This window comes from Desmodus rotundus, chromosome 9 (genome assembly GCF_022682495.2).
Source record: "Desmodus rotundus isolate HL8 chromosome 9, HLdesRot8A.1, whole genome shotgun sequence".
NCBI classification, from domain to species: domain Eukaryota; kingdom Metazoa; phylum Chordata; class Mammalia; order Chiroptera; family Phyllostomidae; genus Desmodus; species Desmodus rotundus.
In genome coordinates, this window is record NC_071395.1 from 36197812 (window position 1) to 36214690 (window position 16879).

The 16879-nt window shown below is 52.5% G+C and overlaps 1 protein-coding gene across 4 annotated transcripts; it reads left to right on the forward strand.

Moving 5' to 3' along the window:
* Nucleotides 1–1109: 1109 nt before the first annotated feature.
* On the forward strand, nucleotides 1110–15103 carry CLU (clusterin). 4 transcript variants are annotated; one of them, XM_045202488.3, is made up of 10 exons: nucleotides 1194–1239; nucleotides 1801–1871; nucleotides 4773–4904; nucleotides 5497–5645; nucleotides 7723–7893; nucleotides 9380–9791; nucleotides 10851–10955; nucleotides 13534–13763; nucleotides 14423–14598; nucleotides 14856–15103. In XM_045202488.3, the coding sequence occupies exons 3-10, from the start codon at nucleotides 4808–4810 to the stop codon at nucleotides 14875–14877; spliced, it is 1362 nt and encodes a 453-aa protein (XP_045058423.2). In that variant the 5' UTR covers nucleotides 1194–1239; nucleotides 1801–1871; nucleotides 4773–4807; the 3' UTR covers nucleotides 14878–15103. The 4 variants fall into 4 exon arrangements, with proteins under 4 accessions (XP_024424851.4, XP_045058423.2, XP_045058420.2 ...); XM_045202485.2 differs by lacking the exons at nucleotides 1194–1239; nucleotides 1801–1871 and adding exons at nucleotides 3144–3186; nucleotides 4527–4598; XM_024569083.4 differs by lacking the exon at nucleotides 1801–1871 and having other exon boundaries at nucleotides 1110–1239.
* The last annotated feature ends 1776 nt before the right edge of the window (nucleotides 15104–16879 follow it).

Here is a 16879-nt window from a genome sequence, read left to right on the forward strand (position 1 = left end):
CAGGGCCTGGGCCTCCAGTTGTACCTCGAAACTAATGAACAGGAAAACAGCCCCGGCAGGTAGGGCTCCTCTCAACCCTTTCACCTCACGTGGTTTTCAAAACCGCCCCCCGAACTAGGCTTCCCACACCTGCCCAGCCCACCCATCTCCCCCACTCGGGAGACGACAATCTTCCAGCCTCTTGTCCTTTCTCCGGTACTCCAGCATCCTGGCGGTCCACGGTGGGTGGCTCTGCTTCTTCCCCGGGGAAGTAGCTAGACTTGAGGGGCTTCTGGGTTGGTCCCTCCTTGCCAGGCGGTGCCGCTGAGATGGCTCCCATGCCTTGATCGAATCCAAGCCCCTGGACAAAGGAATCCAGAAAAAAGACTCTTCTTGGAAGCAGGAGGAACTTGGGGCCAAGTGAGCCCCTTTCATGCTACAGGGTGGGTAACATGATGTTCGAGATTTGGTGCAAAATGGAAATGCGGGGCCCTTACTCACGAACTGTTAAGAATTTCGACTGTAACCACACCAAGCGTGGGGCTGCAGAGTCCTGCGCCCAGGAAGCCCACCCTGCTTGGCTGGGCCCCAGTGAATGGGGACAACAGTTAAGGTTCGGCAATCAAGGAGCCGGGAAGGCCTGGTTCCACAAATAAATGCTATCATCATCCTTATAAACATACTTCTGTCTCTGCTCGGCCACTGGGAGGATTGGGGACGTCAGTAACTCCTACTTCATGTTTTCTTCTCAGGCACAACACCCCTCCCTCCCCATCTCACTCTCATTATTTTTCTACTTTCCTACGTAAATGAAGCAGGAGGAGTGGCGTGCGTTCAATAGGGCTGCGGGACCTGTGAAGTTTAATTTGGACTGAGACGGGCAAGGAGCGCAGTGGACCCCGTGAACCCTGTGGGACTCAGGCTCGCCCCTCCCGGGGCGCCGTCCCCCAGCTGTGAGCTCCCGCGGAGCGGTGCCCGGCGCACCCCAGGGCATGTCTTCCCTGGTGATGGCGCGGCCTTTCGCGGTGCAGCTGCGCCTCCCCGTGCCCCCCGCCCGGTGCTGCACCGGATCCCTGCACCCCCTCCCGCGCCAGCTTCCAGAAAGCTCCGGGTGCATTCCCCAGCATTCTTTGAGGGTGAGTCATGCAGGTTTGCAGCCAGCCCTAAAGGGGGTGTATACGAGGCAGAGCGCTATAAATACGGGCGCTGCACGCTCAGCACGCCGCGTCGCCAGGAGGAGCCCACGGGCACCACTGACCGGTGAGAGGTCCCCACCTTTCCTACCCCAGCGCAGATCCTCACCAGGACCGATGGGCGGGCGGGTGACAGGCAGGCGAGAGAGGAGGACGGTAGCTAGTAGTCGTAGGGCTGTCAGAACCGCGCTAGGATGGAGTGGAGGGAGCCTGGGAAGACAGGCAGCCCCATCACCAGGCAGCGGAGCAGAGGGGCCAGATCGCTCAGGCTGGGACTCGGCTCATCAGCTGCAACCACAATTTTGTGGGTAAATAGGACAGGTGTAAAGATCCTCTTTTTGCAAAGACGGGAGGAGGGGCGTTGGGGGTGGGTACTAAGACCTGGAAAACTGACGTTTACCGCCGGAGGCCCAGGCTAACCAGTGGCAGAGTCCGCCTGCACAAAGGGTCTTTCGGCAGTGCCTTCCAGGTCAGGGTACCATCTCGCCAGCGGTGGTTGTCAGCTTGCGTGCGTGAGTCATCTTGTTTGCCTCAGAATTTTCTAGTTCTCTGGACAGTGTGTTTACAGATGTTTTAAGTATATGTTGCAACCACTTAATCCTACTCCTTCTGCTTCCTGCTGCACCAGGGCACATCAGAGTGAAGTCACAAAACCTCCGCCAGGCGTCAGAGGTCTGCTTCACCGGTCCCAGTTCCCAGGTGATAATCTGAGGCCTGGAGAGGGTTAGGACGTCTCCAAATATAAACAGCAAGTAGGCGTCAGAAATGAGATTAGAACCAGAGCCTCTTGGCCTTCCAGAATTTCTGGACCTAATGAAAAAAAAAAAAAAAGCAGCTGATTAGTATTATTAAAAGAGAAAAGAATCTTAAAAGGATGCTCATGACAATGTTCATTATAATGGTGGGAACTTACAATTTAAATGTCTAGCCTTGTGGGATAGCAAAATAGCATACATCAGAAAATGGACTATATTATTATAAACGCGCTTTTAAAGAATAGTTGATACAGTGGATATAAAGAATCTGATTGTATACAAATGCATAGGAAGTAGAAGGAAATATACCACAGTGGTAATATTTGCCTCTGGATGGTATGAGTTACAGGTGAATTGTTTTCTGTATGGTTTCGTTTGCTACATCTGGGGAGGAAGCAGGGTAGGAGCTTTAAACGCTGCGGTTTATAAGCGGTGTGACGGCTTGTTTAGGTTCCCATGTCCTCCCCAGGCTCCCTCTGCGCAGTTGAAGCTCTCCTGGGGGCAAAGGCTGCCCAGCCATGGTGGGAAGGAGAGGGCCTTGGCGTGGCTCCCCTGATCGGAGCAGTTGCCAGCCAGGCACCCAGGCCAGCAGCTGAGAGGGGAGGCGAGTCAGTGCAAAGGGAGAGCAGGTGGCGAGTCAGCTGCTGCTGTAGTGTCACCCTGGGACTAGCAATACCACCTGCGAGCTTGTTAGGAAAGCAGATTCTGGATCAGAATCAGCATTTTAATGAAACCCATTCCCTCCCCCATCCCGCCCCCTCCACCCAGTGATTCGTAGATACTTCGCAGTAGCCGGTCAGTTCACTAAGACAAAGCCACATGGTCAGGGAGGGACCACAGGTGGCTTCTGTGTGCCTGCTTCTGTTCCTCTGCCCCTCTCCACACCTGCCACCTGCTCCCACTTCCCCGAGGGATACTGCCAATGCCCACACTTGGTCCTACATCAAATTGTGAAGTAGTCCGAAGTCACTGTGACCCTGTGTTTACAGAACACACGCACATCTCTGAGGTCTATGTCACGTCTGTTTTTCAGACAAAGAAACTGGGGCTCAGAGCGTTAAGTGACCTGGTGTCAAGGAGAGAACCCTGGGCTAGAGGATTGGGAAAGCTGGGTTCTTACCCTGGAGTTGCCACGAGGCTTGGGGAGCCCCGTGCTGTGTCTGGGCTCTGCACCCCCTCTGGAGTGGAGGGACTGGGCAGAAGACTGACCTCTCTTCTGGCTCTGAGGCCAATGGCTCCCCATGAGCCCCAGGCTCTTGGTGAGAGACCCTGTGCTGGCTGCTGGGTTTCCAGACTCCTCACGTAGTGCTCTTGCCTTTGGCTGCCCTTCCTCCCCTTCCCTCGGGGCTGAATGCCCTCTCTTCTGAATATCTCAGAAGTCAGTGCTACCGGGGACCTCATCCAGAATGTCTATTTTGCCGGCTTTCTCTCTGGCGTGCCAAAGGCTCTGTTTGTGCTTGAGGTGTTTCAGGCCTCAGTGAGCAGCTGGGGCAGAGCTTGCAAGACTGGGACCTTCTGGCCTGAAATAGAGCCTGGCTCAGCTGCCCACCCTGTCTTTGGGGAAGGCGATGGTCTGCTCTTTCTTCCGTGCTGCTAATCTGCACTGTGCAGTGGGTCCGGGAACCACAACGGGGCTGCCTTACTGATCACGCTCATGGAGAGGCTTGCTTATGAATGTTCTATCAAACATCCAGATGGGCCTGCTGAGCTGAGAGCAGTTTTCGGACGTGCACGACTTCAGGAAGGGGGCACCCCCCCCCCCCCCCGTTCTGTCATGGGAAATGGGTGACTTCAGATACGCAGTTGGGGTGGGGGAGGGGTGGGCTACAGTGGGAGGGCTTTCTGTTTTATGTAACAACCTCGGCTTCTGGGAAAGGGTCTATTGTGTAAGACCAGGCTGTCCCCAGGCTCAGGGCAGGCAGCCCGGAGTGGCGGCAGGAACACCTTGGCAGGGCAGCCTGCAGTGGATTTGGAGGGAGCAGGCCTGTGAAAGGGATCTGGTGGGGCCGTGTCCTCCCAGAGGGACAGCTCCTGGGGAGGCACTGGAGCCCAAGTGCCCCTTGCTCCCAACGTTCACCTTTTGACTTTGCCCCTTCCTCTCTGCTTCCTGAAGGCAAACGTCTTTTCCTCCGGCTCTACCCTCTATGTATACCCCTGATCCACGCAGCCGGCGCAAGTCCCACATGAGGGGTGACGGAGGGATTTATTTTCCTGTGCCAGCCCCAAAGGTTGTTTGTCCTGCTCAGACCCTCGGAATCAGTTTCAGGTGGTGCTGAGGCCCACGGGGAGCAGTGCCATGACTGATCCAGGGTGCAGCTGTGGCGGGGTCGGTGATACACGTGGGGTGGGCATGAGCTCTGGGGTGCAGTCCCCGCTTGACGGAGGAGCCGGAGAGGGCCAGGTGAGTGATCCAAGAGAGGTGTCTCCAGGGTTTGTCTGATATGAGCAGGTGTCATCAGACAGATGCCTTTCTGGAGTCAGAGAGTGGTGCGCCTTGCTCAGGCACATTGAGCTGCTATGGGGCGGAGGGTGGGGGGAGAGAAAGGCCTGGACCTGGGCCCAGGGCTCTGACTCCAGAACTCTTCTGTCTTTGCATTAGGCTGCTGTCCTGTGGTCCTTCCCTATACCCACTGCCTCCACTTTGTTTTGAAAGTGCCTCCTGTCAAGTCTGGTATTTTCTCCCAACTTCCATGGGGATAAAAAGACAGTGATGCCTGCTGAGAGGGGGTAGCTAAGCGAGGTCTCCGCAGGGCTCCTGGGCAGCTGCTGCAGGCGAGTGGGCTGGGCCGGAAACCAGCAGGCTGTCTAGCCGTTACCATGACAGAGTCCTGTTCTCTGCACACAGAAGCGTGCGAGGACTCCAGAATCACCAGAGACAAGATGAAGACGCTACTGCTGCTGGTGGTGGCGCTGCTGATGACCTGGGAGGATGGGCAGGTGCTGGGTGACAAGGCAGTCTCAGGCAGAGAGCTCCAGGGTGAGTAGGCAAGAGTGGCCCTCTGCACATACTTCCTGCCCACCGGGGCCCCAGGAACCAGAGGCCATGTGGTCCTTGCGCGAAGTTGTGTTGGCTCTGCCATGCCCTTCTCTGAGCCTCTTCTCCCTGGCCACCTGCCCGAGGTTCTTTGTGGCCAGCTTGGCTTCCAGGCATTTTTAGGGGTCTCAAAGCCTTTGCTGGCTTCTGTGTCTCACTCATTGCTTCCTTTTTCAGTCCACACCTCCCCCATGAAGGTGCCTGCAGCCCGAACCATTGGAGTCTTTGTGGAGCCCCCATTTTTGAGCTCCCATAGCATTTCATGTATGCATCTCCACCTTCCCACCCAGAAAACCATGCTCTGTCTTCTCTTGGAAGTGCAGTCGGTTCTTGGACTCTGGGTCCGTGATGAGCCCTGTGACGGGAACCTGTGTCAGTGCATTGCTGGGGCCTGGAGGCTGCCTGCCAGGGGGTTCCCAGCCTTGACAGCCCCTGGACCACTGCCTTTCTGACCATTCCAGCTGGTTCCATGGTTACGTTGCCAGCACCATCCCTTCCTCTCACCATATTTTACTTCCCTGCCCTTCTCTTGCAGAAATGTCCACTGAGGGGACTAAGTACATCAACAAGGAAATTAAAAATGCCTTCAAGGGAGTGAAACAGTTAAAGAGCCTAATAGAACACACAAATGATGAGCGCAAATCACTGCTCATCAGCTTGGAGGAAGCCAAGAAGAAGAAAGAGGTAAGGAGAGCCAGGTGGCCGTGCGCCTGCTTTGACCGTCCCTGCGGCAGGGCAGGGACAGAGCGGTCCTGGCCCCTCCTGCGGTGTCCTGCTGGGTTGCCACATTGACCCTCTGTCCTTCCAGGGCTGTGTCACCTGACGCTGGGACTACAGTTAAGAAATAGGGAGAGTTTATTTGCTTTTGAAAGCTTCAAAGGGTGAGATCTTGAACTTGCTTCTGTTACAAGCCTGGCCCAGGGCCTGATACCCAGAGTCACTTCAATAGATTTTTCCAAACCATGACTATGGGCAAGTTCCAAGGTAGGCTTTGGATAGGGTCCGTCCCTGGGTGGGAGGGGACGGTGCCCTACTTTCACAAAGCTCATCTAGTAGGGTTGATACCCTTGGGATTAGGGCAAGCACACCCTGCCCCACGTCTTTGAAGAGGTCTGGATGACTTCTTAAAGAGTCACCTAAGTCCAAGAGAGAGCATGGTGGCTCTAGGCTGTGCTTAATGATTCAAAAAAACGAAATCACTATAATTCCATGAACAATTTATTTTAAAAAGTGAATAGTCATTTTAAGGGTATCCTCAAAACCTACTCCCACTGCCCCCCTCCCCCTAATGAAGGAGATGCTAAGGCGGGGCCACCTGCCGCCTTCATGACCCCTGATGCATAGTCAAAGCATTTTAAGGGCCCTGAGAAGTTCTGCAGTAAAGAAACCTGTGTAACCTCATTTAACCCAGTGTTTTCCGAATCAAAATGACCAGGGGACCATTTTTATTTTTCCTTGTAGCTTATAGCGCAGTTTCATGGAAGCCACTTAGGGAAATGCTGGCCTGGGTGCAGCTCTAACTGTCTTTGAGACTGTCTGTCTGTCCTTGGCACCGGTGTTAGTTCTTCCCATTCTGCGAGAACCCTCGGGTAGCTCTCGTCCTCACATGTTTACGGTCGAGGTTGGAGTTTGGTATTTGACCATCCAGATTCTACAACAAAGCTCATCAGCATTGGGAAAAGACTCCATTTACTTCTTAGCTGAGGCACATGCGAACCTGAAAAGAAGGAGGTGAGCAGCTGACGCTGGTGCATTGGCTCCATCGGCGGTCCTTCCCCCGCACAGAGCAGGGCACAGAGAGCAGGTCGAAGACCGCCCAACCTGAACTCCTCCTGGTCAGGTCTTCGTGGTGTCCTCGTGGTCTGCTTCATCCTTCTTCAAAGAGTAACACACCCATTCATCAAGATTTTAGTACACAAAAGAAAGGTAGAAGAGTTTTTCCATCACCCTTATAACTTAAGGACAATTCACTGTTAACGTGGAATCTATTTCTTACAACTCTTTTTTCCTCTGTTTTTTTGACAAATCATGAATTTTTAACATAAAAATGCTTACTATAATATTGAAACTTATTTAAAACATCCCTTGTAATCCTTTGTATGTACCACCATCCGCTCAACTGGTCCCGTAGTTTTGAGTGTCTGACTTAATTCTAGGGTTTTGTTGTTGTTGTCGCTGTTTGCCATACACACATAGGGGAACAAATATCTTCAGGCATAAGGATTTGTCCTTTATTGCAGGAATTCCTTGGCATAGATTCTTATATAATTATTGGTTCAGACGACATGGGCATGTCAGAAAGTTTGGGTAGTTGTGGCGACGTTGATTTTTGAAAGCTTGCCTATTCCTGGTATGTGCCAGGGACCATGGTCCAATAGAAACATAAGATTCAGGGAGATGCAGAAGCTTTGGGAGATGACCTTTAAACACCAGGAGCTGCGCATAGGAAGTGAGGTATAAGTAAGAGGCAACTCCTGAGACGGTGTCAGAGGAGGGGACGTCCATGTGGGTTCGGGGGCTGGGGACTAAGGAACAGTCAGGTCTTGAAGATGAAAGGATGTTTAGAGCTGGGTGGGCAGGGAATTCCACGTGGGCAGTAGAGGGAACAAATGAGCCAGAGTGAGGGTGGAAATTAGCACACCGTGTGGCCGGGCGTGGGAAGGTCTGCCTGGGCAGCGGCGGGCCGGCACCACTGCGCTTGCTGGGGAAGGCAGAGCCTGTGACTCCTCCGGGGCTCACCTGGCTTCGTGTCCCGCTGTAGGACGCCCTGACGGACACGAAGGACACTGAAATGAAGCTGAAGGCGTCCCAGGAGGTGTGCAATGACACCATGATGGCCCTCTGGGAGGAGTGCAAGCCCTGCCTGAAACAGACCTGCATGAAGTTCTACGCGCGCGTCTGCAGAAGCGGCTCGGGGATGGTTGGCCACCAGGTGAAAAGCAGAAACGCTGCCCGAGGGCAGCCTAGGCTCTGAGTGGGAATGAGGAGACCCGGAAGAAATGTGCGTATGGTATTCTGCACCCAGTTCTAATGTGTGGGAGTTCTCAGGCGCCAGCTGGGTGTCCTGCAGTTCAACTCAATTCTGACACTACCTCTCTGGAGATAGCGTCAGATCCCGCAGGCGAAGGGTCCAGTTCCACAAGACTGCCCCACGCCCCCTTCAGGCAAGCATCACAAGCCAGGTTATCACCTGTTCAGACTGTTAATAGTTCAGACTGTTAGGCTGTAGATCGGCAGTTCCAACAACCCCCTCCTCAATTAATTTGCTAAAGCAGCTCACAAAACTTAGAGAAACACTTTGCTTGTTAGATTACAGTTATATTATAAAAGGAATAGCCAGATGGAAGAGATGCATAGGGCAAAGTACGGGAAAAGGGCAGGTAGTTCCCACGCTCTCTCCAGGTGCACCTCTCTCCCCCAGTCTCCCTGTGCTCACCAACCCCTCAAACTCTCCGAACCCTGTCCTTTTTCATTAACATAAGCATGCTTGATGAAATCATTGGCCATCGGAGACGGATTCAACCTCCAGCTCCTCTCCCCTCTCGGGAAATCAGGGTGTGGTAGTAAAAGGTCCAACCCTCTAATCATGGTTGGTTTCCCTAGCAACCAGACTCCATCCTTCAGTGTTTTCCAGAAGTCACCTCATTAATATCGTAAAAGACACCGTTATTGTTCTCATCACAGGAAATTCACAGGATTTTAGGAGCTCTTTGTTAGGAAGGGTCAAAGACCGAATGTATATTTCTTACGAGTATTATAAATCACAATATTGCAGCTTCATTTCACAGATGCAGTTGATTAGTTCTGGCTGCATTTGGGCCCAGAGTGCCACAATCAATTGGTAATGTCTGCTGCAAGTGCAGAAACAGAGAGTCATGGAAAGTACCTGGGCCGGGTACTTGCCGTCTCTTAGGAGATGTATCCTGCAGTCACTTGCTGGATTATGTAAACTGCTTCGTGGTATGGTGGAGAGAATTAAGAATTTTTAGTACCTTAGTATGGATCCCGTCCTTCCCCGTGGGCCTCGATAATTGGGGCTCATGAATTTTGCTACTCACTGAAAACATATCGCTTGGGCCTTGGCCGAGCAGGAGTGGGGACCTCCGGTGGCCAAAGAAGACAGCAGACTAGTCTCAAGGGATGGGCCTTGTGACTCTCACGGCCCCACGGGTCTTCCTAAACTGTTCTCTGTTGGGATGGGTCGAATAGCAGGGCACAGGCCTGACAGTTCAGAAACCAGGGAGCCAGCCCAGTGGGACCTTCGGTCACATGCTCGCATGCTGTGTGACCCTGAGGAGACCAAAGTGCAGCGAGGAGCCGGGCCCACCCCATCTCAACAAGAGGCAGGTGCAGGAGGTCGGGACTCGAGTGACCTGCGGGTCACTCGAGCTAACTGTTCCCCACTCTGCCTGTCACAGCTGGAGGAGTTCCTGAACCAGAGCTCTCCTTTCTACTTATGGATGAACGGTGACCGCATCGACTCCCTGCTGGAGAATGACCGGCAACAGACCCACATCCTGGATGCCATGGAGGACAGGTTCAACCGGGCGAGCCAGATCATGGATGAACTTTTCCACAACAGATTCTTCACCCGGGATCCCCTGGATTCCTACCACTTTCCATCCTTCGACTCATCCCCAAGGAGGCCACTCTACCTCAACCCCAAGTCCCGCTTTGCCCGAAACATAATGCGTTTCCCCATGTTTGGGCCCCCGAGCTTCCAGGACATGTTCCAGCCCTTCTTTGACATGATACACCAGGCTCAAGAGGCCATGGATGTCCACATCCATAGACCTCTCTTCCAGTTCCCCATGGAGGAATTCACAGCAGGTGGGAAAGATGTCTCGCCCTCCTAAGTAGGGATGGGAACTAACAATTTGTTGAGAAACCCATTAGATGCTAAGACCCATCGTGGGACTCAGCGTGTGCTGTCTTGACTTCCCCCTAGCAACCCCGTGAGGGTGGCATCAGCCCCATTTAGGGAGGGGAAACAGTGACAGAGAGATAAAGGAGCGCATCCGAGGTTTTGCAGCTGATAGTGGGCACCAGTGGAATCTAGCCTCGAAGGACGTGGAGTTTCCCATGCCCCTTGCAGCAGCTGGTGGGCATCACATTGGCCCCTCCCTCTAGAGAACCAGACCCCTTTTGTTTGGAACTCAGCTGGTTTTCTGTGGATGTTGTATATATATTGGCGACAAATTATGTAATTTCAAGAAAGCTGTTCATGGTGGTAACCTTAGGGCCTGGTAGGGAATGGGCACACAATGAATATTTCTTGGATGAATTCTAACATGAACATGAACAGCCTTCAGAAGTGATTTCCCTCCTGGAACCGGTGGACATGGGTTGGCCAACACCACCTCCTAAATGCTATAGTTTGGCACCAGGGTTTGGCCTCAGATGGACTGGAACCAGAGGAGGGTGTTGAACTGAACCAGCGTCCACTGCATATCCGTAACGGGAGAGCTCTGTGTTACAGGGAGGCTGTATGGAGGACCCCATTCCTGCCTTCAAGGGGCTTGTTGACTGGCTAGGGGGAGAGAAGTGAGTCAGGTAAAACGCAGAGAAAAAAATGGGTTGTGATGCCAAAGACAGGTGCAAATAGTTAGGGGAGTGTGGAGGCAAGACAGGGCTTGTGGGGGGAGATGGTGGGAGGGGAGGCCACGCCCAGTTGCGGAAACCCCAGGAACCACCTCATAGCCCCTCCGCAGGGAGCCCTGATCAGAGGCCTGGGTCTTCAGGCCAGTCCAACCCGCTCTGCCTGCAGAGCCACCTCCAAGGGCCAGACAGTAGTGCGGAAGGGGTCGGGGAGATCGGGGAGACCGGCCCATCACTGTATCGCTTTGTATGGTTGCTCCACGTGGCCCCTTCTTACCCCTGTGTCTCCAGAAGGCAACGATAACCGCACCGTGTGCAAGGAGATCCGTCACAACTCCACGGGATGCCTGCGGATGAAGGACCAGTGTGCCAAGTGCCAGGAGATCTTGTCCGTGGGTGAGTCTGGGAGCCGTGGGTCCCTGGTACCTCAGTGGGGCTGCCTTTATGGGTCAGCCAGCTGGGAGTTCAAATTCCAGCTCTGCTGCTCTCCGGCTGTGGCACCAGAGCAGGTCCTTTGCCTCCTTCTGCCGGGGCCCCTCATCTACAGACAAGGGTTCGGATGCAGAGTTGTCCCTGAAGTCTGGAAATAGTATGTAAGGTACCTGCCAGGTCCTCCAGCACACGGTCAACAGGAAGTCGTGGGAGGGGCTGCTATGCTTTTTAAACAGCCACCATCTTTGATTTCCCTGTTATTCTTTCCCAAGGGCCAAGCACAGTAGATGCCCTCATTTTTTCCTGCAGACGACAACATCTTAAACAGTATGTTTTCTGTTTTGCAAACACTTACCATGTGCCAGGCAGCATTCCGAATACTTTGCAAACAGCTACTTATTTCCTCAGAATGACCCTGAGTCGGGTGCAATTAATGTCCTTTTCTTACAGAGGTAGAAACTCAGTCAAAGGAAGGCGAAGCCACTTCCCAAGATTACAGGACCCGGCACAGGGAGCCAGATGTTTGAGATGTGCTCCAAACCGGTCCTCCGTGTTCTGTCCCCAGCACGCATGGTCACTGACGGTGGTCCCTGAGCCTCCCAGCAACAGGGCCTTTGCCTGGTTGGTCCCCAAAGCCAGGGAAATAGTTCCTCTCAACTTTATCAGATCTGGACATTGGCTAGGTTCTTCCTACTTTGAGACAACAGCTCTAAAAGCATCTAGAACACTTCCTGGCCCACAATAGTCTATGGTCAGAAAGAGTTCATTGTTTCCCTCATAAATTAAGAATCAAACTCGTGGCCTTGCTCTTATTTAATACGTTTGGGTTTGCCAGGGCAGGCCTTCCAAGTCTGGTTAGATATTCTAGCCTCATTTCTATTAGGTTAGGAGGCACTGCAAAATAAACCCGAGGGTTATAGCCGGCTGATGGGTGAAAACATGTAGATGAGCACCCAGCCACGCCTCTTGGGACTGCGCCCATAGAACGTCACGGTTAGGCCGGCAGGAATACGCAGTGGCTCACCACAACGAAGTCGTGTGAAAGCCAGAAGGGAAGATGTACAGTTGCCTGGGCTCAGATTGGCGCCCCTGGCCCTGACTTCAGTGGCGTCTGATCACAGCTGACCTCTATCAACACTGAGGAACACTTACGGCCCCTTATATAGGGTTCTCACAGCCATATCACGGGCACCGCCCCGGAACTCCAGACTGGACTTGTCCAGCTTCCTCACCATGGACATTTTGGACCAGATCATCCTTTGTCATTAGGGGCTGTTTAGTGCCCTGTAGGATGTCTGGCAGCCTTCCTGGCCTCTGCCCACTAGGTGCCAGTAGCTGCCCCCTCCCAGGTGTGACAACCCAAAATGTGTGCAGACCCAGCCATGTATCCCCTGGGGGCAGCATCCCCCTCCCCCAGAGACTCCCCCAGCCTGAGTCTCTGTCCTCGATGACTGCTCATTTTTAAGTTATTCCTGGTAAAAAAAAAAAATCAGTTATTCATTATCTATTTTTTTTCCAATCTGGCTTCTTGCTAGTAATTCTATTTCCTGCCCCTCCTAACATTTATTTTATTTTAATACAAATGATTGCATTTAATACAGTCACTGGGTACAAATGATGACATGTAACCATTTCATAGAAATGATTACCATTCTTTGGTGTGAAAAGATCTGCTTTCCCTGAGTCGTTTGGCCTTGGTGTGCTCTCGGAAGATTTTTGAAAAATTTAGGGGGGGAAAACCAGTAGTTTTTAGAGATAGTAGGTAGTTGCCAGCTCTCATCAATCAGAACCCACAGTGGGTGCTCAGGGACCACCAGGAATGAGCCCTATCTTCCTGCTCTCCTGGCGAGCGTGGTGACCAGCAGTGGTGGGTCGGTGGGACACCAGGACCCCCAGCCACCAGGCTGCTATGCTTTGTGACCTGAGGGTCCTGGGCGACTCTTCTGCGGAATGAACTCTGGGGGCCAGAATTTCCAACTCTGCAGCAATGCTCAAACGACAAGTTTGGAGAACTTTCCAGACCCACCGACGGTGGATAGGGATAGTCTAAGTTTAGGGGTTAAAGCCCTGGCTTTAATCCCCGCCCACGAACTGTTCATGAGGTCAGGCTAGTGATTTACTTTTGTGGGCCTCAGTGTCGTTATTGGTGAGAAAAAATCATTATTGGTGGTTCTCAGAATACATCTGGTTATTACAGATAATGGGTATGCAAAGCACTCACGTGGCAGCTGGTCCATAGCAGGTGCCGCACAAACAGTAGCTGTGGGTCACGTTCCCCCTCTCCGGAAATGAGGTGCCGGTGTGGGTGTGGGGGCGGCTGCCACACACCGCCACTCTCCCGTGAGGTCACGAAGCAGCACCCTGTTTAGTTCAGCTGACACTGTTTTCTGGAACGAGACTTTCTCCATGAAGGAAGCCACAGGCTGAGTGACATTCATGGCCTGATGACAAAGAGTTTGGGGACCGGCACTGTCCCTGCTTTAGGTCCTGGCTGCGGGAACTGATCTGCATCCGGGTCTTTTCTTTTTTCCGTGCGGGGCAGACTGTTCGTCCAGCGACCCCGCGCAGAGCCTGCTGCGGCAGGAGCTGAACAGCTCCCTGCAGCTGGCGGAGATGTTCACCAAGAAGTACGACGAGCTGCTGCAGTCCTACCAGCAGACTATGCTCAACACCTCCGCTCTGCTGAAGCAGCTCAACGAGCAGTTCAACTGGGTTTCCCAGCTGGCTAATCTCACTCAGAGCGAAGACGAGTTCTCTCTCCAGGTCACTACGGTGAGTCTTGTCTTAAAGCCGGGGCCCGAGGTATGATCTGGGGCCGAAATGGGATGAAGATATAAAGGGGGCACTGAAGCTCTTCGTGGCGCATTTGTCCTATGGCAGGAAACATGAGACTTTTACGTGCACCGTTGCATGGACGTCTCACCTCCCCTGAGGTGCAATGTCGTGACCCCATTTTATGGGTGAGGAAAGTGAGAGAGGGTCAACACTTGCTCAAGGTCAAATGACTGGGCATCGGAACCCGTTTGCCTGCCTGCGGACCCTGTGCTCTTTCCACAAGCTGCCTTGCTGCTCTGTGCCGTGTGGGATAGCTCCGGAATTAGTGCATCTTTCTCTACCAGTGATAAAAAAGCTTCTCTCTTTGTATTTTCTTTCCCTGGTTCCTTTGTACCACAGCCAGGCCAGTGGCTGCCCGAAGAAAACGTGGTGGCTTGGAAACCATGTTCTGTTCCATGGGGCTCCCCCAGGCTGGTCGTTCGCGGTAACATTTACACCCACCAAGTGTCTCTGTGTTCGGGTGTTTCTTTTCAGCGAGTTGTCCACATGTCGAGATCAGTAAAAAGCCAAGGGGTCAACAGTCCAGGTTGAAGCCTGACTTTTGTTGTCAAATGAGTCCAGTGGTTCAGCCCTTCTCTTACCTTTGCTCCTTCCAGGTGGCTTCCCACAGTTCTGACTCCAGCGTTCCCTCTGGCTTCACGAAGGTGGTTCTGAAGCTCTTTGATTCTGACCCCATCACTGTGACTGTCCCAGAAGAAGTCTCCAGGAACAATCCTAAATTTATGGAGACTGTGGCAGAGAAAGCTCTGCAGGAATATCGCCAAAAGTACCAGTGAGTATGTGGGCCTTAGCTACCTGCAGTCCTCTCAGGCCCAACAGGTCCCTGGGAGTCAAAAAAAGGGCCGAGTAGCCAGCCTGGGAGTGACTGCCAGAGCCCAGACATGAAGCCGGGGAACCACTGGGGCTTTTAATTTCGCTTTGGAGGATGTTCTTTCTTGGTTGATAAGAATTGGAGTGCTGGTTGTGGTCTCTCAGTGAATATGGAGCCCTCACCTTCTCCCCACCTCCCCCCCTCCTTTTTTTTTTCAGGGAGGAGTTCAGGGAGGAATGAACCTTGCTTTTCCAAGAATGGGGGTGTCTGAATCCAGTGCCTCCCCACCGCCCCAGCAAGAGCTCTGCATGCCACCCAGTGACCAGGCCCTGGCCTCGAGGCCCTCTGGACCCCACCCAGCCTCTCCTCCCTCTGGATCCTGCGCTCTAACGCCCACTCTTGCCGATCCCGGGACGGACCTCCCCCACACGCCACTAATTCAATAAAGCTGCCCTTACGCTCTGCAGCATCCTCTTCCTTTGCTGGGTTTTCCCACCTCCCGTACACCTTCCTTCGTTTTGTTATAGAGAATCACAAAGAGGAAGAAGCAGCGGCTAAAATGGTATGGGGTTTCATGGCGTTGAGAAGAAAAGGAGTGTGATGATTAAGCCGGTCCAATTCAAGGATTTCCCTTTTCCAGGAAGAGATGTGTTCCAACAGCCCACTGAAGTAAATTTCTGAAAAGGGAGCCTTTTCCGTGACACTATAGAATTGCCGACGTGTTCTCCTGGGGGTGAGGGGAATCTCCGGAAGGAATACATTGAAAATTTGTGTGGAGAAGGGGCAATAGTAACACGTACTGAGTACTTTAATGCATACTTGATTTTTTCCTTGTGGACACTGTAGTCTCAGAAAGAAGAAATGGGGCAGTTTTCACTATAGTTCTAAGAGCTTGGGATCCCTGTGGCACCTTTTTGACCGTGGTGGTGTTTGTCCACTGTCAGTCCCCGCAACCTTTATATCTGTCCCTCAACCACAGGAATTTCTGCTCTGCTAGGGTCCCCCCCTGCCAAATGACAAATTCACCACTTTCTGAAATATAGCTGAGATGCAGTACCCCATGTAGCCAGTAGGTGGTCCCAATGAACCATGGAGTTTATCTCAAAATCTAGTCAGCAAGTTTTTCCACTTATGAATTTGTGATCTTTGACGTCATGGAGGGTTCAGGCTCCTAACCCCCACATCATTCAAGGGTCAACTGCGTTCTCTAATTATAGAATCCTGTTCATCAAGTATACCTCAAGCGGAAATCAATGTGACTGCATCTCAATTTTCTGTTTCGTTGCCAAGGCCACCTGTAAATTGATAGCTATAAGAAATTTAGGTGACCGTCCCTTGTCTCTTTTAAGTTATAGGTACCTCTACCACACAGGCACCAAACTCTAAACCTTAGGAGTTTGCCATATGCATGTTCAAAGACACTAGTATTTTAGCATTTCTTTCAAGGAAACTCAGAGTACAGTTAACAATTTACTTAATGATATACATAAATTAGGATTATGGGTTCCGAAGGCATTTTTTAAAAAGACCGTGACTGTAAATTATATATTACATTAATGTCACACGGCATGTTTAAAAAATCGTTTTCTGGTTTTCATTACGTTGCTAGGTTCTGCCAGTCATTATACATCCACATGTTCCTTCTTTTCTGAACCTTGTTTAAACTATCCCAGACTAGCTCCTGAAAAGACCAAGTCCAAAGCTCACCCCAAGCTTCCCCGGGACCTCTCCCCACCCTTTTCCCTCCTTTGCTCGGTGGCCTGGTTTGAGGGTCTTCGGTTTGAGGGTCTTGGGATGCTCCTCCAGCCCTGACAGAGGTTATAGCCTGAGGCGCTAGAGAGACTGAGGCAGGCCCATCAGGTCACCAGGGCAAGGAGAGAAGAGGCCGGTGATTCTGATGGATTGTATCCAAGGTGGGATGGTGAATAAGGAGCCCTTGGTTTCCGGCTTCTGGATGCTTGTGGCAGAGTGGGAGCAGGCCTCGATGTTCTGAGAAGGGAGCCTGGCTCCTGCTCGGGGGCACCAGCCCTGCTGTGAGCTCCTGTGTTGACACTTGGCTGGCCTCTGCCAGGAGATTGCAGTCAGACACCATCTCTGACGACTAAACGGTGACATGGCACCAGGGCTGTGCAGGGAGCAGTTGGCGTAACTGCCACCGGCAGCCTTGACCAACCGGAGTGCTCTAACACCTGGGCTAATTGCTTCTGGTAATCCCAGTCGGTCCCCACAGTTGTCCTCCAGG